Genomic DNA, 27,408 nt, shown 5'->3' on the forward strand with positions numbered 1-27,408 from the left:
ACCTAAAAAAAATAAAAAAAAAATACATACATCTAATCAAAGAAATAAATAGAATATGATTAAAAAAAGTTTCCTCTTAATTTTTTTAATTAACCTCGATTCAATTCATAAATCGTTGTTTTGTATAGTTTAAGAAAATGCAAACACGAGAAAAAAAAAAGTTTGAAATAATTTAAGAGAGTATGAGAGTGAAATAAAGTGAAATAGGAGAAAAGAAGAGTTTAAAAACGTATGAGAAAAGACTCCAACGATCAATTTGACTAGAGCATTGTTACATACCGGTAACGATCAATTGTATCATGCGATAACGATCAAAATTTCGATCGTTATCGCCCGATATAACCCCATATTATACGATATGATGCGATGTTAAGCGTTTTGCTCGATAGCGAACAATCCATGTACCGATATACTATCGGACTGATATATAACGCCCATACCGAGCGGTATTATTTAAAACTACATACCTTAGGTCTACGTATCTCTCACCGAATTCATTTTTTCTCCCCATGAGTACAATATAACAGTGGCTACTCTAAATATATCAGTTGCATCATTTTACATATTGAAAATTGATTTAAGCAAAATTTAAATTTTAGCAACCTGTAAGGAAAAGTAAAGAATCATCTCGTTCGTATGTAATACAAACCGATAAAACCTGTACATCAACCTGACTTGTCATGATCATGTGGCTCCTAAGGCACATGTCTGTAATGTCTAATACATTAAGAATGTAAGCACATCATCATAAACCAAAATAAGTTGGATATGGAAGCGGGAATGAAATCAATCACTACAATTTTGTCAGGAATTATGCTCGACATCATCAAAATTTCAGCTTACAGTGCAGCTATTGCCCTTTGTCATACTAACATAGTATGAAACTATTACTCCCGTATGGAGAAGGCTAACATTATTATCATATCTTGCAGTAAAGTTGAAAAAAAAAATTATGTACATATTTCCAAGTTTATTGATCACTAATCAGATAGAAAGATACAACAATTAGCTCAAAGTTAAGCTGCTGCAAAATCATATTCATCGGTACAAGCATCAGGATGACGTAACACAGACTCAGAAGTTAAAGAGGCAAGATTCTTAATGTATCAATCATGGTACCAAAATTCTCTCTCTTCTGTCAGCATGGTGGACTGTGACAATCATATAAGTGGAACTAGAGTGATGCAACTGACCACAAACTGCTTTGAGATATCAATCACCATTTGAGATGACAACAAAAACATCATCAAGAGACCACTTTCTAACTTCCAACTTGTTTTCTGGATTAATTATTGCTTGGTCTGTGTTGGCAAGGCGATATCCAATTACAATCTCCTTCCTTTGACGAGCCCTAACCATTATATCATAAAAGCACAATTCTTCTTGTTCATACAAATAATATTCAGCAGACTTGATGCACATTTCATTGCCCTGTAATATATACAAGTAAAAGTTTCAGTTGTATGGATGTCTTATGATTCATAATCTTGTCTAATAAAGTTGGTATTTTTGCTTCTAATGAATCTTATTGGTCTATTTACTCTTCTTGGATAGAAATAGGTTGAGTTTCCACCTATGCTAAAAAAGAAAAGAAAAGAAAAGAAAGTATAAATGACCTTCCATAGCCTTATCGTCTAGTGAGCTATTGCAAAAGGAGAAAAGCCCCATTATAGATAGTAAAGACTGAAAAATACTACCATGTGATAGACAATGGTAAAGATGAGCACTGAGATGTTCAACAAAATAAAGTTTTGGCTTTAACATGCATGATAAATGCTTTAAAATTAAACATAAATAATCGTGTAAAATTGTTCATTGACCTAATAATAAAAGGTATGACAATTCTGAAAATTACTGGTTTTATTTGCAATGGTATCTTGCAAGTTATTACTACATATCTAGAAGCTAACTGGAAAGATCCTGTCTTCAGGGTGCAACATGAATCGTTCTCTTGTGGTTCTATGAGGAGGTATATATGGGTGCCCCAAGATAACATCAAATTATTAGTCTAAACAAGTTGCATAGGCATCATCCATAAACATAATATGCATAGTTAGACATGACAAATGCAATGGCTCAAAGGCAACTGCTGTTCCTTGCTGTTGCACCACTAATTTGCCGAAATATCAAGAGCATCATGACTAATGTGTGTACTTATAGTGTTGGACACCCTAATTAATTTAGCTCTCCTTTGTGGTTATTAATCCAACTAATTGGGCTCCATGGATTAGAAAAAGAAACATGAGAGGGTATTTTATACTCCTTTAGGCAGGTTTTCTTTTCCTGATTATATGGATTAAACCATTTAATCTGGTTAACCTTTTAAACTCTACAACATTTTATGGGTCAAACCTCTAGCCACAAATTCCACTAAACCCTGAACCAAACAAAACCTTAGACATACTAGAACACTTGTGGCAGGTGAAATCAGATGTAGATAAGAATCCATAGCGAATATTATATATTCGCCATGTATTCACTAACTAAATTACTTGAAACATATCTGCCAAAAGTATTCCATACAAATACACCATGTCTAGGCAAATTATACGAAGCAGTAATTACTAACCAGCTTTAAAGAAAAAAGCTTGACATGCAGTTATATTGATGCTAAATAAGTTGTGCAACTGTGAAATAGCCAATAGAAGTACCTCCTCGGCAAACAGTTCCTCAAGAACACGATTGATTTGCTTGTCTTCAGCTACCATAGCTAATGCCATACTCACTAGTTCATTTGACAAGACATAATCACTAATCCTTGACACTGACACAAGATTTCTAGTCCTTGAATCCAAGATCTCACTGATGATTATTGATTTGTCTGAAGCTTGCTGCATCTCACGGATCCAGGAGCTATGCGAGAAACCAGCATAGCGCAAAGGAGATTTTGCTTCCTTAGATGGAAGGCGCTTGGACTACAAAATAAAAAAGATCAATAAACTGTTTGCACAGTGCAAAGCATGAGAAAGCACAAGAGATTATGGAATTACTGTCATCTTTATTATCAATTGGTATATATCTGTTCCTAATAGTGAAAGGCAAGTCAAGAATGAAGGAAGAACAAACACATCATAGAAACAGAAAACTGAATCTAAATTGTTCATCTGTGTCACTGTTCCAATTAAACATGAGACAGTTTAGACGTTAATATATTATAACATTGCAGTTGAAAGTCAACAACAAATGGCTTTAATTCGAAATCAAATAGAGTTCCTACAACCAACCACCAAGTACCTGGATATCACGAATAAGGAGAAGGGTAGCCAGAGATCGTGAATCAGAATGCACAACAGAATCTTCCAGAGACTCGTCTGCAAGAATTAAGATCTGTTGGCTCAAAGTTAGCATTCAAATCATTTGCAAGATGGTATACAGAAAACCATCCGTTTGAAAATACATTACTTAATGACAAATAAATATTCTTGACAACAAAAATGGGATGCATGACAGAAGACATGACACTAGAAATTTTTTCTAGCCCCTCAAATGATGAATGTTAACTTGTAGAATGACGAGAAAAAACATGGGAGTTTATTGCTACAAAATTTTGCATACTCACTGAATCAAATGTTTCAAGAGGCAAGCTTTCCAAATGCCTCCGGATCACAGCATTTCCCTCTTTATGCACAAGTCTTATATTTGTTAATCCTGACAGATCAAGTCCACCGTCTGTTAGCTTTTTCTCCCTCTCCTTCTCAGGAACCTCATTAAACATCCACAGTTCAGACCCAGGGGCAAGAAAAGCCTCTAACACCTGGTAGTAAAAATAATTGCATCAAGTTTCTAATTAGATCACGCATTGTCAAAACAGAAGTTAACTAATTAGCTTTTATGAAGCAACACAGCGAAAAAAAGATGGCGACTTATAGATTACACACGAATCCAGAGTTAGAGGCACTTCAAAGATAAATCAAGTCTGCAGTAAATCTACACTTTGAATTCATATCACGTTATACATTAGAAATCATATTACCATTATCATATCATCAATATCACGTCGCCAGCCACAGAACAATATCTTTTCTGGATACTTAGGAGGGCTGGGAACATTAGGCAGGAAACCCCTCCGCACCTGAGGCAAGGAAGATTTTGGGTTAGAAGCATGTCAAATGTTAAAAAGTTCATGCATTGATGACATTACAAATTATCAAACCAACCAGGTCCAAACTATCTCATGATCCTCGTGGGAAACAAATACTGACAATCAATCCAGTGTATCAATCAATTTTTCATTTTTTTCACAATTTTTAATTCATGACATGAGAGTGCTTACTCAGCCTGAAAGCTTAACCAAGACTAGGTAACTAATCACATATGTCACTTTACAAGTTTAAAAATTCAAGGCATGCGCCATCTAGTTATTACAAGCAATGTGATTATAAAAGAAGAAACAGTTAAAGCAAATGCACCAAGAGTTATCATTGTTTTATCTTTTGTTTGCAAATTTCATTCATGAGATTTATATAAGTATACCAGATGAAGTCTGTTGGTGTATATATCACTATATTGTTTGTTGAATCATGATGACATTTCTAGTCAATTAAAATCGTGTGAGGATTAAGTCAAAATTAGAGTTATGAAGACAAATTTAGGATGGTAAAGATTTGAGAGGAAGTACAATAAAGATCAAATAATTATATATACTTATATAGTACAACTTTCTTAATATAAATCCAACAGCCATCACCAAAACCAGTTCCTATAGAAATGAAAATTGATCTCTTAGCATTACCAGAAGGGATCGAATAAACATACTCGCACACATAAGAAACAGAATCATAGCAATCTCAAGAAAACAATAGAAAATTATATATGATAGTTTGACAAAGTTAAAAAACAAAAGAGAAGGGAGGAGAGAAAAAGATAACACAAACAAAAATGATCAGATAGTCCTTGATTAGTATAAACTTGATCTTATATATGATTCCAGTTTTAGTATGCATGGAAACCTGCTCTATATATAGTATTCTATCTCATGTATGAGCAATATGATTACAGATGCAACACATATATATAACAACATCTCAATTCAGGGCTTCACTGGAAAATAGTCAAAGTGAAGTATAATCAGAACCACCAAGAAACGAGTTCTAGAATTTCAAGATACCAATCCCATGTTAAATAGAGTTTGATAGATCACCTCCGGTGGAGGACCTGGTGAATAAGTATCATCATCCTCAGCAAGAACAAGGATTTCATCACCTTCTTTTATAACATAGCTATCATCAGGATTGATTACGATTTGTCCACCATTTGCAGCAACCTTAACTCCACATGGTACCGCATCAGCGAATGAGATCAGTACATCCTCAAAACACATACCATCCAACTGAGGCCATCTTTTTATATAAAACTCAGCATTTTCAAATCCTAATATATCTTCCCATATCTGCAAAATGTGAGAAGCACAACAAGTACCCAAAGATTTGCAGTTAGGTATGAAAAAAGCTTTTCAATTACCAACACTGTACTCAAGGTTCATCAGCCGGTTTATATTGTGACAAAGGATAACCTCATAAAGAATGAACTGTACAAGAGATCTAAAGCATAGAAGTTTGGACATTATAGAAGCAGTATATATCTAACATATACAGCACAAAAATCAATCACCAACACATGCGAATCTCTTTAACAAGGTGTCTTTTATCTGATAGTTTTAATCGTCTTTAGCCGCAGTCTTTCCAAAATCTTCAATTCAGAAATGAACTAAATAATAATATCGAAACTATGCCAAGAGGATAAGAAACAAACCAAGTGGATTAATATGTATGCAGATGGCTACTATATAATTCGGTGTGGGTCCAATACCCGCATTGATGGAAAGAAGGGAAAAGAAGGAACTTTACCTGAGCTAAGCCTGGTTGGAGTGCACATTGTATCATTAAGCGCCCTATCACATCATGAGCAACCACCGTCTCAATCAGCTCCCCACCGACAAGTTTTACCAAAGGTTCATTGTCAAGATCACTCAACTCTACAACAACATGACCCTTTAAACCTTCTTTTACTCCAGTAAGACTAAGCACCACTCGCAAGGCACGTGCATCGCTCTAAGCAAAATTAACACAAATCGAAGATTGAGATCTAACTCAGAAAGAAGAGTTAAGGATTCTTAGTTGGCAAAAGAATAACTAACTTGGTCGGCATTCTCATCAGCTGCCAAAACAATGATAGCACGTGCCTTTGAAACTGACACCTGTCAGCAGTTATTTAAGAGAAACATTTTCAAAATGCTATAATGGGAATTTTTTGATAGAACACATATGGTGAAGTACAAATCTTAAATAGCTCATGAGTTCACCAGGAAATGCCTTTTTCAAGTCAGCCAGTATGAGAGGGCTTCCACTCCTACAAATAACAGAGGTGCCCATGAAGTCAAATTCAAGCTTTGCGATGTCCATTTCCATTTCCTCCTTGTCTCTTTCAGCTAGAACCACAATGACACCACCACCAATGCTCTTATTTGCAATTGCCAGCTGCTTGAGAAGGGATCCCTGTTATACAATGGTCAGAAAGTAACAGTTACTTGACCCATAACAAAAATGGTAGTTCATAACAGTAGGCCAAACAAAAATTTACCATGTTGGGTACAGTCAGTCTGATGCAGAGCCCAAGATTTTGCATCTTGAGATGCTTTTATTGACCACACAAAATACAAAGTATAGTAGTTCGGTGGAGTATAGAGGGAATTGAAGTCTGGTGTAACAATAAAACAAGACAAGGCACACAAACACACGGTCTAAACTGTAAATTAATTCCTTCCCAAAGAAAAATCCGGTCGGAAGAGTAGACAGCATGTTTGAATTGGACATTCAATGTTTTTAAATATGTTGGGAGGGGTATGTGCCTACTGTATTGTTTCAATCATATATTTCCTTTTAAGGAAAAATAAAAAAACAAAAGAACTTACATAAGATCTTAATGCTAGACATTGTTAGAAAGCTTTACCAATTTGTCACTCCATCCGAGGATTAGTATGTGATCACTCTCAATCACTTCACTCTTTCCCTTGCGCCAAGAATCCACCTTCTCTGAGATGGCATCTGATACGAGTCCGAGCATCATGGCAAATATTAACATTCCCCCTGAACTGATTGACACTGAAACAATTCTTGGCCCCGAGCCAACTTGGTCCGCATGGTTTCCAGAGTCTGCCACAAAGGTCCACGAAAGCCAAAGAGCTTCAGAAAGGCTAGCATCACTGACTGCATACAGTGCCAACCCACCAATTCCAATAAGGAGTACCGTCGAGAAAAGGAGCGCAAGTAGTTTAGCATAAGGATGCACAGAGAAGAAGACATCCACTCTATATGCAATCCTCTTCTTCAGGGGAACCTCTTCATCGTTGCAATTCAAAGACTCAGGGCGTGCCTTTATTTGGGGAATATGGTCAAGGAATTTAAGCACCAAGAATGGCGTTGCTAGTGACAGAAAAACAATATACAGAGCAACACTCCTATTGCCAAGGCTATTTCTGCCGAACTGCAAAACCGCAACTTTTTCATGTCCATTAACACCATCAAAGTTGCAAAACCTATTTAGGTTGTTAATCTCTTCCTGTCAAAGTAAACCAAAAGAACAAAAAAGAATTCAACAAATTGCACTAGAAATTAGAACGTAGCAGAACAAACATCCTTCTGTAATATTTCGATAGTTCGGATAAAACAGTAGAGAAAACACGAAATGAAACGGTCGGTAATACCTCGAGCTCTATAATTCTCTTTTGCTGAGAGATGGCTAAAAGGGCACACGCGACAATGAACTGCAAGAATTTAAGGAAGTGGAATCAGAATCGAGAAGCTAAATTGAATCTTTGCTAGAATATTCCTTGGGAACCAAGAAAGCGAGATCAAACGAGAAACTTACGAGTGAAAGAATCAAAGAATTGTTGTCAAACCGGGAGTTCCTTTTAGGAGGAGATCTCGAAGTGGAAGGGAATGGGCCTTGCTTTCTTTCTTCAAGAACCAGAGGCCGCTCCTCCACTACCTTCTCCTCCTCGTCCGAAAGAGCCGCAGAACTCCGATCGGTCGAGCTCTGCAGCGGCAGCGGCACGTCCAGCTTTTTTGGCCCGGAGGAGGACGCCCGGCCGGTGGCGCGGGGCCGCGCCGCGTAGGGCCCGAGGAAGGAGGGGTAGCACCAGTCCCGGTCGAAGACGCCGCCATTTGCCGGGGCGTCGGAGGGGTTATCGACGGCGACCGTGAGCCTCCGCGAGGACGGGAGGGGGCCGGTGGCAGCTCGCCGGACGGCAGCGGCTCCTCCGGAGGCCATGGTTGCAGTGATGGTCCGCGACCTCTTGAGCTGGGGCGGCGTCCCGCCGTTGCTAAGTTTTGGGACGGAGTTAGGATTAGGGTTAGGGTTAGGTCCCGAGCCGGAGCTGGAGTCGCCATCGTTCCTCGGCATCGTCGGCTCTGTCTCTCTGATTCCTTGCGTAGTTAGCTTCGGATTACTTGTAGACGATCTTCTGGACCTCGATCTCGACCAAGAAATTGCCCAAAAAGCATCGGCGTAGATCTCCGTTCGCTTTTATCCTTATTCTACTACCACTGTAGAGAGAGACAGAGGAGAGAGAGAGAGCGGCCGCTGAGCTCCATTTTGGCTGGGTGGAGTGAGGATGGCGACAGGGAGGTGACGGGATTCAATCAGGAAACGGCCCTGATTGGATATGCAGCTTGGCTGTTAGAATCAAACAGCGAACAGTGTCGTCAACCTTGGGCCCCCCAGGTTATACATGATTCATTCTTTTGATGGAAACCTGTAGACGACGGGTTTGGGGATTTCCCTGTTTCGTACTCGAGATTGGACAGTCAGGCCTCCCGCTCTCCACCATACGCGAGACTGTCTGCGTCCACCGTTGTTTATTCTAACCCGCTGATGCGGGTCCCGCTAGGTGAGCGGAGGGTTTTCCTGTACGGTGTCGCTGTCTTAACTTACATCAGACTCGTCAACCCGTAACCCGAAACATTGATTGTGGGCCCTCGACGCGAACGTCCAATGAGGAGATAGGTACCAACTTAGGTAACGCAGTACCAGGTAGAAGAAGAATCTTTTGTTATTGCGGGCGTGTCGGTAGGGGAAGTGGGCCCGCATACGTCGTTGTTTTGTTTGCGGACGCCGCCACTGCTGGTGGGACGCACGCGTGAGTGTTGACAGATCGCCAATGGTTACTTGCCACGTAAGAGAGATATCCGATAGATGGCCCCCACACGGTTCGATACCCCCCTAACGTTTGTGGCACATCAAGGAAATTTTTCATGCATTTCATATAATTACATAATATTTCATTCATAATCATTTATATCATAAGATTAAAGGGATGAGTTAGCGTCCATTTTTAAGCAATTACATGGGGCGTCTCTAAGAAAAGTACGTTTGTATCATTTTCGAGACTATCTAAGTATCAAAGGAATCAATTGTTTTACTTCTCGTAGCTCTTTTCCACTTTCGTTGTCGCTTCTCACTATCATACTCATCTTTTTCTTTTCACCATCATCGTATTCTTATTCCTTGATAATCTCTGTCACTCATCCTTCATTAATCATCGACTAATATGTCAAATTAAACATAAAAATATTTTAAATTATAAAAAAAAATTCTATGTATTCACTCTTTTGATTTTGTTGCTACGTTACACGACGCGATGTGCAAGGGATACCTATTTGAAAGTTATACTAACAAATAAATATCGTTATCCCGATCGATAGAGTCAACAAGTATACATGTCAAATTAGATTCTATGAGTCTGTAAAACTCTTTAAAATTTAGATTTTATGATTTTTTTATCGTGAATCCATATGTTTTTTTAATTTATAATAATTCTAAGAAATTTTAACTCTAATTTAACAGAAGTGAAAGATGGAGATGAGACAAACGTGTGGGAACGAAGAGAGAAGTGTGTCAGTAGTACGAACGAAAAGGGTTGAGTGTCAAAATAAGAAAACAAGTAGGAAAGAGAATGATGAAGAAAAAATAATAATAATAAAGAGAAGAAATAAGAGAATAGAAGGAAAGACAGAATAATATTGAGATGCACTAACGTAGCATTAGCTGTGTATTGAGGTATGCATGAATACAACCTAATCAATCCATGTCATGACACAAAGTTCATGCAAGTAAATTCGTATAAAGAATCACGTATCTTGATTTATAAAGAAAATATTTATTATGAAAGATTCTCCATGTTGTAGCAAATCTCAATAGTGATTTTGAGTGTCGCAATACTATAAATTATAGTCGAGAAGGATAGATTGCTCAAGCAAAATAGAAATGCAAATTAACGAAGAGAGTACCGATCCCGATGGGAACAATGCTTCCGAAAGAGAAGATGACGATGACAACAATAATAGAGTATCATCTTTCAAATTGAGGTTCAGAGTTTGATCCCTACATTCCTTTGTCAACCTTAAAAAGGTATATTTTTTGTATCAATAAATTTATCGTTATTGTTTAAGCTAATTTAGATTCACAATAACTTTTTTGTTTCTTTATATCGATATTGTTAGTCTTTCGATTAATATACAAATTTTAATTTTTTTAAATAATGCATAGGGATTTAAAGTCACATTAATTTGAAAGATTTTTCACGAAATGATTCGGTGATAAATATAGAAATATATAATTTTATTTTATCGATACCATCGAAAAACTTATTCCACTTGTGGTTCGAGGAATTGATATTCTTAATTATTCAAGAAATTTCAATCTTGATCAGAAAATAATGGAATCAATCTTTTTTTCTAATTAATAATCATTAATATTAACGTTGATGGCATATATTTATCTTCTTTTTGTTGATAATTTATAATCTTGAATCGAAGCTTCACTAACAACACTTTATTTTGCTTGTTTTCTTGGAAATAGGAACGCGAGCGATCAGCACATCGCTGACGTAAGCGAAGAGAACAAATCTGATCACTCTACTCGATAAGGTCGGCGAAGAGATTGTGTGCCGAGGCAATCCTCGGCACTTCCTTTGGTCATCTTCTTCCTTCAACAACTCCATCGTTTCAAGAAATCGATGGTGTGCGCTCTAAAAGCCCGGAATTAGATGAGTTCATGAACTCCATCATTTGTTGTAATTGTTGGAAGATGATTTATGAGTGTACAAATATATATGTATATTTTTAGAGTAATGGAGATGATAGATTCCCACAAAAATAGTTTCTCGCACGTATATATATATATATATATATATCGAACGAAAAGGAGAGATAACAAAAAGAGGAGGAAATCAAATCATTCGGATCCAATCAGTAAGCGTATAAACGAGTCCGCATCCGAACCGTATATATATATATATATATATATATATATCGAACGAAAAGGAGAGAGAACAAAAAGAGGAGGAAATCAAATCATTCGGATCCAATCAGTAAGCATATAAACGAGTCCGCATCCGAACCGTTCGAACCGACGCGGTCGAACCGAGTCAAAAACCACGTACTGCGCGTCCGACCGGATTCCCTCTTTAAACCTTGACTTCATCTCATATTGGGTTCTTTGTTGTCGAGAAAGCGAGAGAGAGAGAGAGAGGGATCGATTGAACGAAGGAGTCAATGCGGTCGTCGATTTCGTTCCTTGCCATCGCTTCCCTTGTCCTCGTTCTGTTCTGCACGGTCTCGATCGTATCGCCGATGGCGGAGGCGGCCACGAAGCTCCAGGAGGCGCCGCAGAAGGAGGAGGCGGCCGTCAACATCGTCTACGTCGCGAAGCCGGAGGGCGAGGAACCAGAGGCGTTTCATATCCGAACCCTGGCTGCTGTTCTCGGCAGGTCGATCCCGATCCGTGTGCCTTTGTAGGAGTAGGGTTTCGGGTCTGGCGGCGAAGATCAAGTTTTCTAGGTTTAGGGTTTCGGATGTTGTGGTTTGGGACTGATCTTCTTGCATTTTGCAGCGAGGAGGCCGCCAAGGATTCCCTGATTTATCATTACAAGCATGCGGCGAGTGGGTTCTCGGCTAAGCTGACCCGGTCGCAGGTCGAGGAACTGTCGAGTGAGTTCCCTTTTCCCTTGTATTCTTAGTTCTAAGCTATATCGATCAGATCGGACACTTTGCAAGAGTGAGTTCCCTTTTCCCTTCTGTTCTCGGTCCTAAGCTATATTGATGAGTTCTGACACTTTGCAAGAGCATAAAGGTTGGATTTTTTTGTACTCTTCGTTTTAGTTCTAAGCTAATCGGTGAACTTGGCGATCAAATCATCCGTTCTTTCTGGATCAGGGGAGAATTCCTTTCGATTACTTGTCGGTGTGAAAAATATCCTTGTACAAGTTGAGCTGATTTGCGTTTGATGCCTTCGTGTTCATCACGTCCTTTGGTGTGGGATACCAAAACATGTTCACGATGTTGATTTTGACCCTGGAAATCTCTGCACTCTTGTCTCTCTTTCTTGAACTGCTTGGTAGACAATGCGTAGGATTAGAACAAACCAAAAATTCATCGACAAATAGACCTTGAGACAAAGTCTTATGCTTGTCGTGCAAACTTGCCTTCACATATGAAATGACTACTTGTCCAATGTCTTTGAATTGTCTAATTGGCGTGGTGAAGTTTCCAACAGTTTTGACTAAGTCATGCATTAATTTTTTATTTGTATTTTTCATCACCTTTGTCTATGATTATCTTTTATTTTCTATCAACACCACATTGTATGATCTCAGCTGAAGTTATCTTAGTTTTCTGCTCCCTCCTACACATTGTTCTAGCTGGAGTTTATAATCAAATCAGGATAATCCATATCTCTTGGGTTAACTCTGCATCATCTGTCAATTGGGCTCTATTCTATGGCTGTACAGTTTGACTTCCATTAAGTCGATGATGGGTACATATTTGATGTCCTATAGGGGAGTTTAATATCTCTGTGTTTGTCAGCTTGAGCCCTATTTTGAAGCTGTTGTAGTAAGATAATTCGACTTTCAATAAGTTGAGGTTAGGTCGAGTGATGCTCTTATAAATTATAGGATTTGTTTGAATGGATTTTTGCCGGTGTCACCGTTGCTTCTTCCTTGAGAGATCTATAAGAAAAGATCTCTTTTGGTTGCCTAAAAAAAAGATTTATTTATACCGTCTCGACAGATTTCGGCGGCATCAATATTATATCAAAAACAAAAGAATTATCATATCTTGGTGGTTCCTGGGTGAAAGGTTTTAGGTTTTCGGATTGACGAGTGTGCCGTATGCATGATCTTCTTAACCTGATATTATGCATGATCTTGCAGAGCAACCGGGTGTTCTTCGGGTTGTGCCGAGCAAGACCGTGAGCCTCCATGGATCCAGGGTCAGCGCTGTTACTAACTTGGGCATGTAGTTCCCAGACTGACTGTCTTCTCCCCTGGTGTGCGCTGCTGGCGAATATTATGTGGCAGAATAAATAAGCGAAGCAATGTATCTATCTATCTTAGCTGCTTTCCGATGTGTTGAATCTTGTTTCTTGTATTTGATTGCTTTTGGATCGTTATATCCTACTTGGGTTTGGTAATCAGCATTGCTTTCCTGCACTGCCACTGCGTTTCCTGGATCTGCGTTCTGGCATGCGCTTGGATTAGTTTAGCAACAGGAAGTGTACAACAACGGGATCTCATCGAATACTCCAAAATGTAATGAAGAAAAGAAAAGAAAAACTTAATAGGCACTTATTTTTCTTTTAATATGATTGACAGACCAAAATGTAATGACCCTTTTCGTTGCACTCGCTGTTTACATTTCTTGAGTTGCTGAGTCTTCCAAATTCTACCTTCCTCCAAGAAAATTCTAGATGATAATAATAGTTACATAGCCTCGTAGCCAAGCGGCGTTATCGGATGGCATGGCATGGCATGGCACGGCACAATAGAGATTTAGAATGTAAAATCCCCTTCCTCCCCGCTGCTCAAAGACTCCACCAGCTCACCCTCATCAGAGTCACCCTCCTCCTCACCCTCGGCCATGATCTCCAACAGCCCTCTCCCCCCCTCAAAGTCTGCGCCCCCGAGGTTGAAGTCCCCTTCGTCCAGTTCATCTCCGCTGTCTACATCTTCATCGTCCTCATCATTGCTCATGTCATCCGAGTCGCTGTCTCCGTCACCATCCAACTCTGCCTCCAAGATCGCATCCACATCCGCCTCGGACTCCTCGTTTTCCTCGTCGTCCTCATCAGTCTCACCGCCATCGTCCGGGTCCGAGTCATCATCGGTTGGCCGTTTTCGACCGACCTCGTAGAGCCTGGCGGAGGAGAACATCTCATCGTGGTCATCCATGGCGATGATGCCCACAAAGGAGTCGGTGGGATCAACGGCCAAGTCTAGGACGCAACGATCAACCTGAACCGTCGCGATATCAGCATAGTTCACGGCATCAATCGTGCGGAAGGCAGGGAATAGCGGATGTCGAACGCGACGGGTGTTGACAGCCGACATCACGTCCTCAAGGTTGCGCCTCAGTATTGCATATATGACATCCCCACCACCATTGAACGTGATTACCGTCTGGTCCAGCGAAGGCACCGTCCTCAAAAGCTTGAACTTGCGAAGATCCCACACCTCAGAATTGATTATAATCTACACCCAATAAAACATAATGTCAACAGGTATAAAGAGCAAATTAAACATTTGGCATCTTATGTCAGAGCTTTAAACAGGGAAGAAAACAATGGAAATTGAAGAGAATCATGAAAGAGCAGATCAGAGATCTTAAAGTGAAGCAGGCGCATGCCACGGAAGTGCATAAACCAATTGTGATCGAGAGAGATGCACCTAATGCTCAACCTCAAATATACAAAGTTCTTGCATGGACGAAAAATATTAACAAAGACAACATCAAGGTGGTATACCAAAAGAATGTGATGCAGAGGCAATATAAACAGCAATTACAGAGTTTCAAACTTATGCCACCAATATAAGCTCAGAAAACTACAACAAAGCAGCTTGAGAATAAGCAACTAAATAGTCAGCAGACAATTTTCGGTCAACTGATTTATAATTATCAACATTATGTATTATATGGTTAAAGCATTACAAGAACTATTAGGCAGATTGCATTAGGAATCATGATATAGATGGGCCAAAGAATTGCAATCAAGTTTATTCAGTTAGAACCCTAATCTAGATAATTTGAGCACTACAAAACAAGTTTCAGGCTGTCAGAAATCTAGCAATGATGAGCAGGTTTAACATATTAAGTCAGACACCAATTCAATCGAAAGGCTTAAGTTAATAGATTGTGGGCTAGACTTGGAAATATATCATCCGACTCTCTCGATATTTATCAATATGAAACTATTCTCTCAGTCATCTTTTTCAATCTCTCACACATGAATATCTTCTAACACAGGCAATTCTATGAGAATCCCTGAGCTCCGACAAATAAGTTCCCCTGAATAATGAATGAGGTCGATGCATTCCTTAAAATGATTAAGTCTATACCTCCTAAGAGTATCCAAACATAGAAGTCCTGTCGACTACCACCTGTCCATATGTTGCCCTATGACTGTCACAAACTTTGCCTACCAGAAATCTACTCGAATTATCTGCTCTTTTCAACCCTGAATGATTAATGGGTCACATCCACCTAAATACTTTAAGAAACCGGAAAAGTTCTTTGTTTGCAAAGAACTAACCTATGCATTTCATGCAAAAATAATTTCCTTCTTGTCCAATACCCTCTACTTCAAACTTTGTTCAATCCAAGAAGAATGAGTTTAAACCCTAACTGTCATCTGGGGGCTTCTACCACCATCTACAACATCTCGAGGCCTAAAGTATCAGATCTTTTAAGCTTAAACTCAAACGATGTGATCCAAATTTGTTTTAGTGGACTCCGGTGGCTGACCTTTTTTGGCACATCCAAAAGTCTCCCTCTTTGTGATGAATCTATAAAAATCACAGACAAAGGTTGTGTAGATTGTTAAACATAAAAGAGGATGCTACATTGCATGAGGCTTTCAGCTAATCTAAAATCTGGGGAGATCAATATCACAAACTTACCCCAAAAGAACGGTTTCCTGATTCAAACCATGTATATATTAATTAACTATCCCACCAAGGAAAAAAAAATATGAATCCTAGGAAAATTGTTTAGAATTTCCTTTGTTGTTCTCATTAACTTCCACCTTAAAATTTTGATTTCACAAGGGAAAGAAAAGGAGATTCTTTTGTCGGTTCCTATTTTATGGATCAAGTCTATGCATAAACATTTATAACATCCTAATCAAATCCTAAAAAATTAGAGGATGCGCAATATGAAAAGCAATATAAATCACACTTCTTGTTACAATTTTCTTCAATGTCCAGTCTTAAGTCTAATTAGAACAGCATAAGAGATTTGGAAGAACTGCATGAAAAGATCCATAAATGACGTGGACTAAAAGAGTACATGATCACTGTACATATTTTACTACGCTTCAGAGAAAATGTCAACGGAGAACTTCCAGAAACAACTATAATTTTCTTTTGAAGCTCCACAATTTGTTATGCCAAATTGTTTTATGTTATTTATGAAATTGAGTGCACTAAAATTGACCAAGATGACACAATATAGATCCAGAAGTACACACCAACATAAAATAAATAGTGATAAATAATATGCAAAATAAAAGGTTAGAAGTGCAGTTTCTACCTCATTTCCAGCAGGATGAAACCCACCACCGCCATAATCTGTGAATTGATCGAAACGATGAACAGCACTTGAACTCCTCCTATCCCACAGGATTCCGTTCCATAATAGCAGTGTGTCCAATGGACTAAAGTGTATCAGGGATTGTGCATGTCCTCGAACAATGCCTGGATGGTTGCTTGAGCTGTCAGGAAGTCTAAGCTCTACATTGTACGTTTGGACATCATAAAGGAGAACCTCACGACGAGAAGTGTCTGATGACAAGGCAGCAAAGTTGGTCCCCGAATGGCTAAAACGGGCAGCCTTACATCCTTCAAATGAATGCAAGGGCCCGGTTGAAATGGAGGAAGCATCCCATAACTTAACATCATACAAACCCGAAGAAAGAACAAATTGATTTCCACCACAAGAGGCTGATTGAACCAGTGTAACAGGAGTCTGGTGGCATGTCTGACTCTCTAAAACATTTCCACTGTTTGAATCAAATATTTTTAGCTCACCAGAATGACTTCCAGTTGCAATATGAGAAGAATCCCCGAGATAAGTAATGCATGTCAACAAAGCAGCATCATCTCGGCAGGTACGAAATGGCCTGAACCGACTATATACAAATTGACGATCTCTACGATGGGCATGGATTCCTCCATACTGTTTCATGAACTCCCTGGTACTGGCCCGTGCAGTTACATTTGCAGGTGCATTCAGGCTCCGGCTAGGTTCTGGGCACACGTGTGGATGCAAAAGAGAAAGTGGCGGCAAGGTGGTAATAGGTGCTGGACACTGACGATGTTGATTCTTCAAATATTGCACAACTAATGAATCAAGAGTCATCCTCTCAGTATTTCCTGGCTGTTGGTCAGCTGGAAGACCAGATTGGGCTACAGGTGCTGTCGACGCTCCATAACTGTTAGGGTGACGGATATCATCTATATTATTCCCAGACAAGCTGCCGCATGCTCCTCTGCTGAAACGATCCCGTGGTGTGGTGTTGGCATGAGGAGATAGACAATTTGGATTTGAAAGATGATTTCTCTGACCAGAAGTTGACATCTGATTGGTTGCAGAATGTGAAGCAAGGTCTGACGTCAGAAGGCGCTTTGCTGGTGTTGCAGAAAAGAGATCCTTCAATTCATTTAACTTCCTTTTCACAGGTAATAAATTTGGTGTTTTCGATGGCGGCTCAATATCTGCAGTAGACTTGCAAGCAGATGGAGGAGTTGTTTCCAAGCCCTCGTGAGCTGTATGACCATTTACAACAGAAGATTTAACAACAGAAGAAGAATGTGATGGAAGATGACTTTTCCCCTGTGAGAAACTTGAAGAGAAGGTCAGTGTTTTCTTTTTGGAAGTCATCACAGTTGATTCAGGCTTTAGACCAGTGTCTTCATCTCGCGGAGACATCTTCACATCTGAACTAAACCCACAAGAAGCACGGCCTGATGGCCACTGGAGTTGTACAGATGAAGTATCTTGCACTGAAGTTTGGTGTAAGGGAGGAGATGGTACTCCTAAAGATGGCAAAGGTGTCAAGTCAGCCTCTTTTTGTAGCAAGGCAGCTGTAGCCGTCAAGCCAGATCTCTGAAGATGTTCATGAATTAATAACAACAGCTCCCTGAGTGGTAAGTGCATGTGAAACCACATAAGAAGATAGCATTAAACTTCAAAATTTGTGAAAAAACTTGGTATGTGCAGAGCAAACAAAAAAAACCTGGAATGATAAGTAATAGGAGTTGCTGCAGCTATTGCAGCTCTCTCAATACGTCTCAATGTAGGAGCTGCAGCATCAGTGGCTGCCAATGTGCTTGCACGGCCAGAATTTGTTACAATCTACAAAACAAACTGATCACGTTACAGAAACTGTAACAGTTCAATGAAGGACCAGTGGGTCAGAAAAAAATACAAAAACTTTAGAAGCCAACACAACCATCTCGATCTAAGAAAGCTAGCATAGTAGTAGCATGTTACCATCAGAACCGAACAACATTCATACTACATGCAGAAATAACAAGGTTTGCTCAACGTTACTTACTGCAATCAACTCGATGGCAACTTGTACTAGTTCAGCTTGCCAGCGTCCTTGTTCTGTTCCGCCTGCCTGGCAACCTGAATCTCGAATAAGTTCTGACAGCTTCTTACCCACCTGAATACAAATTCAGAGAGAGGTTTAGGTTGGGTGACTATCTTGTAAATTCTGAAAATTGCAATCAATCTAGGGAAAAAAGACACTGATCACAGATTAAACAAGAAATTGGACCATAAGTAGCTTGGTAGTTGCATTAAGGATTACATTCTCAATAGCCGAGTAAATATATTAGATTACTGCATATACACCTCTTCAAGAGTGTATCTGCATATACAAATAAAACAGGTGCACATGCTAAGAAAATCTCCCTTTTCATATACACCTTATACAAGTGTCTATCCTAAAATCTACCCTTCCAAAGGGGCATAACTTCAAGTTCTGCAGCATTAGATGCTTCAGAAAGGCATCCAACGCAATTTTGGCATTATAAGCATTCAAACAGCTCTTATATTACCAGTAATGCAAAATATGCAAAGTCAATATCTGCACACCTGAAGTTTTGTAAGTATATGTGCTATGGTTTCATCTCTAGCCAGACCAAGCAAAACACGACATGCTAGAGCTCGAATGCAGTCCAGGGCTGCAGGAGGTGTAATCATCCGAGGGTGAAGAAGATGCAATAGAACTTTTATACCATTGTTGGCACGAACAGCCTCTCTTGCCTGATGATATCCTTGCTCCAACTGAGCTGCAAGACCAGCACACCCAAATCCAGGTCCTAAAGATATTCTGCGATCTCCAACCACTCCTGATGGAGTCAAAGGAACTGTTGTGTTACTCCTCTCCAAATTAGGTTCACTATTGATCTCCCTAGACTCATTTTGAGTGGGCAATGGAATACGATCTGAAATATGCCTTTCAGAGAACCTTTCTCTGCTTTCTGAGTGACCACTTGATGATTGGACCGAAGCAGGCTGCTGACCTTGTGCAGATAAAGAGGATTTGTTGCTGATAGAAGGAGGTGGACATACAAGATTTACTAAAACATTTAACGCTGGGTGGATTACCTGACACACAAGTACGCAAAGAAACATAGAAATAAATAACCTAAAAAAAAAAGTATGCATTATAACTAGGAGAAAAGCCATTACTGGAATTGACATCTTACTAAGTTCAACCATACCTCAGGATCAACAAATCCGGCACCATTAGCTGCATCTAAAATAACTGCCATGCCAACGCGATTATTGCTTAAAGTAGCATTTATAATCAATTTACGACTATGGGGTATGAAAGTGACTATATGGAGGACACCTAATGCATATTGGGCCAAATCATGCAGATACCGCTCAACAGGAGGAGCCTGCACAAATAGAGAAGTTTCCACTATTAGAGCAAAATAACTAAATATCTAAAAACTCGCCCCACAAAATAAACAACAGGCAAGAATTGCTTCTACCTGACACAGCTCCAACATTGTTATATGACCATTAGAGGCCAAAAACCTATCAACTGGAGACCAACGAACTCTAACAAATGCAGGTCCTATCTTCCTATCACGCTGTATCTGAAGGAACACTGCATCCATAGACTCATTGCTGATATCGAGCGGTTTATATGCAGCTCTTGCACTTGAAGTATTACGTGCTACAGTTCGACTACTTTTATTTGGACGAAGAGATTCTACAAGCAAAAGGAGATGGGCCCTGAAATACTGGCGTAATGCAACACAAGTATGATAAGCGATCTGCTTTTCAGATGCAGTCAGTATTTCTGATCGATCATTTCTAAGAGCTGCATCAGGCATGCCTAATGTTCCAGAATTTCCACCTGATCTAACTGATGCAGCACCATGCAAGAGATTTAACATTTTCTGTAGGCCATCATGTGCATCAAACGAGTCCAGAACTGCTCTGAACACAAAAGCAGCAGCAAAAAAGATAGCAGCATTTTTCCGAGCTTGGTCTTGGGGGCACACAAGAAGCTGAAGTGCCAGCTCAATCACCTTACTCACCACATCAGATGGAAGCGCACACACACGTTCCATAATACCCTGCAGACATGTTGCCCGCGAGATTTTATTAAGCAAGTGCAGATGGTACATTGAAATATGAACAGTAACAAAAAAAAAAGGCCAAAAACCTTGGCAAATTTACATGCTGTGTTATTACCTGAAGAGAACCAATGGTGAATAAGCATGACGAAAGACCAAAGAAGGTTTGTGGGACCCTACGAACAGAAAGAAGTTTCTGTATGCCACCACGATCAACAAATACAGCGGCAAACTTACGATGAGCAGCTAGGGCACATATCAGTTTGAGCACTTCTGGCAGCATAGACAGATTATCAAGTACTTCTTCCTTGAAACTCTGTTGCAACAATGCAAGGCAGACATCAACACCTTTTTCGTGCAGAATTGGTCCAAAAGCTTCAACGTATTCTCCCAAAATTTGAAGACACTGAATGCAGTATTTTTCTCTGAGCCTTGCAAGAGGCTCTTTATCCAAAATGCTGAAGTCTTCTGGCATTTCATCCCCTTCAACTTCCATAGCCTTGGTTTCCGTCAAATTTTCATTGACTTCATTCGCAGTCCTAGACCAGCAAAAATTCCAATATTAGCTAACAAACAAATGCATAACAAAAATTAGAAAGACCCTTCCATTTGGTGGATGGTCGCAGTCGAGTTACCGAGAAATCTCCGTTGCAATAGCAGCATCAACAACAGAACTTGCAGCTTTAGAAGCAGCTAAAATGACCTCTTCTTCAATCTTTGTATTATTCCAGGCCTATAAAATAAAACATTTAAAAGATCAGGACACTAGAACAGTTAAAAGAAAAGCAAAATAATGATCATATGAGCTTTGTATTCCAGTAGTTACCTCTAAAGCAGCAGTCTTCACAAGTTCAGCTGCCGCATCTCCTGCCGCTTTAATTGCTTCTGCAGGTGCATCAGCAGCTCTTGCTTCAGCTTCAGCAGCTCCTATTGCTTTCTTTACCATTTCAGATATATCTCTTGAGCCAATATAACAATCCAATAAACGGTCATCATTATCCTCTCCAATGACCAAACCTTCCCGATCAAGCTTGACTGAGTTGTTCGTAGTGTCAGTCACTTTTCTAGTGTCTTCATTCTTTAGTAAGTTTCTGTCCCTGGAAACCCTACCACTTCCTCCAAGTCTTAATCCAGAACTAGGGGATGTCAAAACCCTGTCACTGTCCGAGTTTCCTTCACTGATCCTTCCTTTGGTTCTACTTCTCTGTAATCCCCTGATAACCCTTCGCCTCGACGAGTCATCCCTCATATTTTCATCAGGATCCTCATCTCGAGTCGATCTTGCAGCAAGAAGTCTTTCACCATATCTCAACTTCCCATCAAGCAAATTCCTATCTTGCCATTCATTACTAGCAAGATCAGCATTTCCCTCGACCATCTCATATGCACCATCAACTGCCGTAGATGAATCAGTTATCTCAGGTTTCAATGAGTCCCCCCAATACTCATCTGAACAAACTTGCCTAGTTACTCTATCACAATCCCGATGAACACATGAATCGTCTGATGACCCTTCATCTCCAGCCTTTAAACCTTCCAAACGAGGAGCATCTGAAACCTCGCGTGATCTTAATTTGTTTTCATCCCGACCCCTGAGATAGCTAGCAACTGAAGCATGCTTGACCTCTACCGGGTACGTGCAATTTTTCTGACCAACATTGGCATCCCCAAGGATCCGTGTACGCAGATAACGCATGAGCTTTGCAGATAAGCCTGATGTCAAGATGTCTTCAACAACTGGACCAGGACTGATACAATCATCGAAAACCTTGTAAAACATTATGCAATAGAAGAGCAAAAAGAACATGCTGAACAGGCTAAAGAAAATTTTAATACCTAGCCAATGCTAAAGCAAGAAGTCCTGTAGCATAAGTTGTCAACATTTCTGATTCTGTTGGCTTATCCTCACCAAATACATGTTTCCATATACAATCATCATTAGAATCTATATTTTCCTCCATTAACCAGGTTTTGATGTTGTCCAGCACATCATCATCAAAAACATGCGGATACTTGAGAATTTTCACAGGCAAAATACCACAGGACAATAGAAGTCAGCAGAATCAACACATATACTAAAAGTAGCATAACTACCATAATGGAATTTAGCTTACCATCCAACTTGAGGAACAGCTAAGAATCAGTCTTGCAGCAGCTGCACGAACACCAGTTGAGTATCTGCTTTCTGATAAAAATTTTGATGAAATTGCCTCATAAAATTCATCATTCTCCTGGGGAAAAAACGCATAATATAATCAACCATGTGAATGTAAAATCTTAGGATTTAAATCCAACTCAAGTAGAAGACTACAGCGTACCTGCACTAGGTTAGCTAACCTTCCAATAGTATGAGAAGCCCGGACATTGTTAAAAGGTGAACTCACAGATTCCTGCAGGTATCTGAAGAATATTGAAGAAAAGGAACCAAAATGAGGCAACAAGAGAAATAACATGAAAGTTTTGCACTATAGTAACAATCTTAAACAAGCAAGACATCAACCTATATGCACCAATTTACATAATTCTCTCTGCAAAATGAACTACACGAACCAACTAATTACAATAGACAAACTAAAAGAAAGAGCAAACAAAAGAACAGGACAATGAACCAGATTATGTAAAATGTAACATGCCATCCCCATTTTGGTCAATTCAGAAAGAGCAACAAGTCACAATTGTAGCATGTATAGATATGTACAAATATGCTTTATGGATTTGAGTGTTGGACACTTGAATAACATATTCATAAAGTTTGTGCTGCTAAGATAGAATATTGAGGTTGACATGTGAAATTATAAGAAAGATAAGAAAAAAAATATTTTCACTCGAAACCAATTAAATGTAGCTTCGATATAGGATACAATGAAGAAAAACTATTTAAGATTGTATGAACATTTGTTAAGGAGATCTATATATGTTCTAGTTAGAATGAAATAATTATTATAAACGGTAGGAGAAGAGGTAGAGAAAGGCCTAAAGAGACTTCACTAAAAACTATAAACAAAGATTCAAATAAAAAAAATTAACTAAGGATACGGCCTTTTACAGAATAGCAAAAGATCCATGTAGTGACTAGCGAACCCCAACTAGTCACAACATTACAACTTTATTGTTGCTGTTGTATTGTTGGTCCAAAGATTAACTAGTGACAAATACTTTTCTTTGGCTCACGTGACAGATAAAAGTTTATAATAGTATAGAAGATATATCAAAATAATTCAGAATTAATAAATTATGATCCGCTCGAAATGTTGCCATGGAGAGAGTAAAGAATGAAACGATATCAATGATATCATAATAAATGACTTAACAAGACCAATTATTACTGTGTCAACTGACACATGTCTGACACAATTTGAAGCTAGTGTGGAAGTCTTATAGCTAGAATGTTACTAGTAAACATCTAGGAACATCATACCTGACACATGTAGACACATGCTAGAATGTTACTAGCAAACATCATACCGTGCAGGAAATCTTACAGATCTCTTGCTACTGTGGCTGGTAGAAACTTTTTGAACAGCAGTAGTCATGGCAAACTTCCAGCAAATTGCTTCAAAAGAGCTATACTATAAATTACAAGTCAATACAAACACCTCTTCAAAACAAAACTCAGTTACATTACTATTTAGTGCCTTCACTTTCTAAATTACGAGTCAATCCAAACACCTCCATAAAACAGAACTCAGTTACATTACTATTTGGTGCCTTCACTTTCTAAATTACGAGTCAATACAAACACCTCCTTAAAACAGAACTCAGTTACATTACTATTTAGTGCCTTCACTTTCTAGTGAGCAAGGGGAATTTTCATTTAGACACACTGCAGCACAAGTTCTAAATTCTACGCTCTTTAATTCACAATAGCAGATATTTAATTTGATGGCCTGGAATGTCTCCCTCCATAACAATCCAGCTTAAACTTACAGGAATCTACATGCTAGTATTAAAGAGAGAAACATTCTTCTATTGTTATCTTGACCACAACTAAATATATTGAATTTTGTCTTCACATAATTAAGATGCACGAGTTGCTAATTACACGTATCAATTAAATGCGAACGTAGGCAATTACAGATCTCGCTTCAGCGTGGATGCAATTGCATTGACGGAATTCAAGATACAAATGAAAGAAAAGGCACATATCATAGTCTCGAAAGCTCAAATTCGATGTCCTAAACGTAGCTTCAAAGCTCTGTACCAAGCGATGGGCCAAAAAAACACGGACCCACCCAAAAACTCATTCTTGTGCAACAAAAAAAAAAGTACGAATAGCAATTTCTGGAGAGGATTGGATGTAAAAAGATGGGGAAAAAGCCATGTAAAAATGTGGTTAAATCCCACCATTTCCCTCCTAACTATTCAACCCAACGCCCGAGATGTTCCGAGCCCGGACCCACCCCATGAACCGAAACCCTAGGATCTTCAATTACAAGATAGAAGATAACGAAATATGGAACAAACCTTGATTCCTGAGCCTCGAGGATCGACGCGAGGGCGTGGAGGAGCCTAGGGTTAGGGTTCTCCTGGGTGTCGACGATCTTGCCGATCAGCTTCTGCGCCCTGGCGACCAGCGCCTCGTCATCCCCTTCCCCATTCACCTTCGCCTCCTCTGATCCGGCCGCCGACGACGTCCCCGGCGCCATCTCGTCCGCCGACGCCCCCGGCACCGCCTCCATCGGTGTCCCTGCCTCCACTACGGTTTCCCCTCCCTCGTCGATCGCGTCTCCTGATCGTTTCGCAAACCAGATTCCAAGAGACGGCGAACAACACGGAAGATTATAGCGGCACAAACCGAGAAAGAGAGAGAGAGAGAGAGAGAGAAGGAGACGTCGCCGAGGGCCTCTGCGTTGCTTAAACCTACCGTGCCGGTTATGGTGTTCCGCTGGATGCGTTTAAGCGCCGCTTCGCCGTTTCGAGCTCACGACACCTTCCCGACGCACCGATTCCAAGGCAACTTTTCCGTCTCTACCCACCTCGTCATTGGAGGGGATGGTGGCCCAGCATCGGGTCCCACCGAAAGCCCGGTAAGGCGTGACGGGTGATATGCCTCGACGCTGTTCCCGCGGAGTACCGCAACGGCGAATGGGAGGCGAGGTGAAGTCCGGAAGCATCTTCGGGCTCCGTATGTAGCGTGCGGGCGCGTCCAACGATTTGAGTGAGCAACCAATTAGAAGCCTATTGGGCTTTGATGTGTTTGGGTCGGACCCATTCGCGTTGAGCCCAAGCGTGGTCCAATGTCCCTCAGAATAAACGTGCTCCATCGTTGTTACTTTTCGATCCATTTCAGCACGATGGTCAAAGCAGCACGAACCGGTAGGGTAAAAAATAGGGTTTAAGGATTTTGATTGAGAAAAATAATAAGTGTTTGAAATAATAAATTAAATAATAATATTTAGAAAGAATTCAGATGAAATAAATTAAAGAGATTGAATGTATGAGTTCGGATTCTTTTAGGACAGTATTTATAGGGACTAAAATATACTTCTAGATTTATCTCGGAAGATTATTAATACCTTTTTGTTAAATAACTATGGTAACTATCATATTTATTATTGTGAATATTTATAACTTTTATCAAAATTTATATACCTTACATTTTACCTTGATGGAATATTAATAAATCTCGGATCAAATACTAATAGATTACTTAATACAATGTCATCTTGGGCACTCGTTGAGAAAGTTAGAAGCTATCCCACCTGATCGCCTAAGGCGCTCGTCGATGTGGATGTCTCGCGCCCTTGCTAAGGGGGTCGTCTCACAAGTTGTGCCTTAGGCAATTATTGGATACTTACCCCAAGGGGGTAACATCGGACATTGCTTGGATCCTCACCCTAAGGTGGGCATGTTGTGTGCTGTTAAGATGCTCATCCTGAGAGTAGTCCATCGAGTATTTCTTAGATGCTAATCCTGAGGTGCACACTATGTGCCATTGAGATGCTCACCTCAAGAGAGGTGCATCGAACATTTTTTGAATGCTCACTCATGAGAAGCATGTCGGGTGTCGTTGAGATGCTCACCCCGAGAGGGATGTATCAGACATTTCTTAGATACTCATCCTAAGGAAGTGCACTAGATGTCATTGAGATTATCACACCAAAAGGGGTGCATCGAGCATTTCTTGGACGCTCAATCCGAGATGGGTGCATCAAATATTTCTTGGACGCTCATCCTAAGGGGAACGTCAAGTGCCATTGATATGCTTACCCTGAGAGGGGCACATCGGGCCAACTACGAAAGGAACCGAAAGTGACTTCCGATGAGCATACAGTCGAATCTTATAATATTATAGAAAAGGTGTGACACATCAAGGTGTTTGACATGCTGTATAAAAACATCAAGCATGGAAGTTCACGATGTGCTCGATTGCGTTTGTACCTTCGTCAAATGCCTTCAAGCTTGATCGTCGGAAGCTAATGAAGCTAAGCTCTTTTTGGATCTTCTGAGTGAATGAGGATTGACTTGAGATGAGATTGGCCAAATCCTCACCCTTGAGCAAGTGAAACTCTTGGTGCATATCTTCCAAGCATTAGTCCATATGTTGCACATAAAGATTCTCTTATGTGAAAGTAGTCGATTGTGCCTCAAACTCCAATAAGGTGGACAGTGAGTGGTGAGGTTTGCTAAACTCCATGGTTTGGGATCGAAGTGCCCCTATCTATTGGGTGCTCGACAAGCCTTGGTCGCTCCTATAAGATTAACATCACGTTGGGTCAGAGGATCATGATGGGCATTAGTAGTATCGTAGG

General features: G+C 39.9%; 3 protein-coding genes across 5 annotated transcripts; 1 reads left to right on the forward strand and 2 right to left on the reverse strand.

The window, feature by feature from the left end:
- Nucleotides 1–769: 769 nt before the first annotated feature.
- LOC135679412 (probable ion channel POLLUX) lies at nt 770–8,582 on the reverse strand. 2 transcript variants are annotated; one of them, XM_065193148.1, is made up of 12 exons: nt 7,867–8,579; nt 7,703–7,762; nt 6,949–7,557; nt 6,312–6,494; nt 6,137–6,196; nt 5,847–6,050; nt 5,141–5,389; nt 3,974–4,072; nt 3,560–3,754; nt 3,235–3,327; nt 2,652–2,915; nt 770–1,431 (listed from the first exon to the last, which is right to left on the reverse strand). In XM_065193148.1, exons 1-12 carry the CDS (start codon nt 8,398–8,400, stop codon nt 1,213–1,215), a joined length of 2,769 nt encoding a protein of 922 aa, XP_065049220.1. In that variant the 5' UTR covers nt 8,401–8,579; the 3' UTR covers nt 770–1,212. The 2 variants fall into 2 exon arrangements, with proteins under 2 accessions (XP_065049220.1, XP_065049221.1); XM_065193149.1 differs by lacking the exon at nt 770–1,431 and having other exon boundaries at nt 2,663–2,915; nt 3,235–3,311; nt 7,867–8,582.
- A 2,901-nt stretch (nt 8,583–11,483) lies between these two features.
- LOC135679413 (subtilisin-like protease SBT3.17) lies at nt 11,484–13,489 on the forward strand. Its single transcript, XM_065193151.1, has 3 exons — nt 11,484–11,767; nt 11,890–11,987; nt 13,211–13,489. Exons 1-3 carry the CDS (start codon nt 11,553–11,555, stop codon nt 13,297–13,299), a joined length of 402 nt encoding a protein of 133 aa, XP_065049223.1. The 5' UTR covers nt 11,484–11,552; the 3' UTR covers nt 13,300–13,489.
- A 112-nt stretch (nt 13,490–13,601) lies between these two features.
- LOC103992611 (DDB1- and CUL4-associated factor homolog 1) lies at nt 13,602–25,479 on the reverse strand. Of its 2 annotated transcripts, none has more exons than XM_009412392.3 (14): nt 25,121–25,479; nt 22,975–23,056; nt 22,771–22,887; nt 22,493–22,668; nt 21,483–22,404; nt 21,292–21,389; nt 20,775–21,195; nt 20,063–20,656; nt 19,787–19,966; nt 19,155–19,670; nt 18,610–18,720; nt 18,289–18,407; nt 16,584–18,192; nt 13,602–14,527 (listed from the first exon to the last, which is right to left on the reverse strand). In XM_009412392.3, exons 1-14 carry the CDS (start codon nt 25,333–25,335, stop codon nt 13,829–13,831), a joined length of 5,859 nt encoding a protein of 1,952 aa, XP_009410667.2. In that variant the 5' UTR covers nt 25,336–25,479; the 3' UTR covers nt 13,602–13,828. The 2 variants fall into 2 exon arrangements, with proteins under 2 accessions (XP_009410667.2, XP_065049222.1); XM_065193150.1 differs by having other exon boundaries at nt 22,975–23,046; nt 25,121–25,248.
- Nucleotides 25,480–27,408: the final 1,929 nt, after the last annotated feature.

This window comes from Musa acuminata, chromosome BXJ1-7 (assembly GCF_036884655.1).
Source record: "Musa acuminata AAA Group cultivar baxijiao chromosome BXJ1-7, Cavendish_Baxijiao_AAA, whole genome shotgun sequence".
In the NCBI taxonomy this organism is placed as follows: Eukaryota; Viridiplantae; Streptophyta; class Magnoliopsida; order Zingiberales; family Musaceae; genus Musa; species Musa acuminata.

Excerpts from the sequence above, each read along its gene's own strand:
- LOC135679413 (XM_065193151.1), top strand. The coding sequence starts at position 11,553 with ATGCGGTCGTCGATTTCGTTCCTTGCCATCGCTTCCCTTGTCCTCGTT. Across the intron at positions 11,768-11,889 it reads CTGGCTGCTGTTCTCGGCAG|CGAGGAGGCCGCCAAGGATT; the intron begins GTCGATCCCGAT and ends TGCATTTTGCAG. Across the intron at positions 11,988-13,210 it reads GCAGGTCGAGGAACTGTCGA|AGCAACCGGGTGTTCTTCGG; the intron begins GTGAGTTCCCTT and ends ATGATCTTGCAG.
- LOC135679412 (XM_065193148.1), bottom strand. The coding sequence starts at position 8,400 with ATGCCGAGGAACGATGGCGACTCCAGCTCCGGCTCGGGACCTAACCCT. Across the intron at positions 6,495-6,948 it reads TCGGATGGAGTGACAAATTG|GGATCCCTTCTCAAGCAGCT; the intron begins GTAAAGCTTTCT and ends ATTGTATAACAG. Across the intron at positions 5,390-5,846 it reads TCCAACCAGGCTTAGCTCAG|ATATGGGAAGATATATTAGG; the intron begins GTAAAGTTCCTT and ends CACATTTTGCAG.
- LOC103992611 (XM_009412392.3), bottom strand. The coding sequence starts at position 25,335 with ATGGAGGCGGTGCCGGGGGCGTCGGCGGACGAGATGGCGCCGGGGACG. Across the intron at positions 23,057-25,120 it reads CTCGAGGCTCAGGAATCAAG|ATACCTGCAGGAATCTGTGA; the intron begins GTTTGTTCCATA and ends AATATTCTTCAG. Across the intron at positions 22,888-22,974 it reads GGTTAGCTAACCTAGTGCAG|GAGAATGATGAATTTTATGA; the intron begins GTACGCTGTAGT and ends TTTTTTCCCCAG.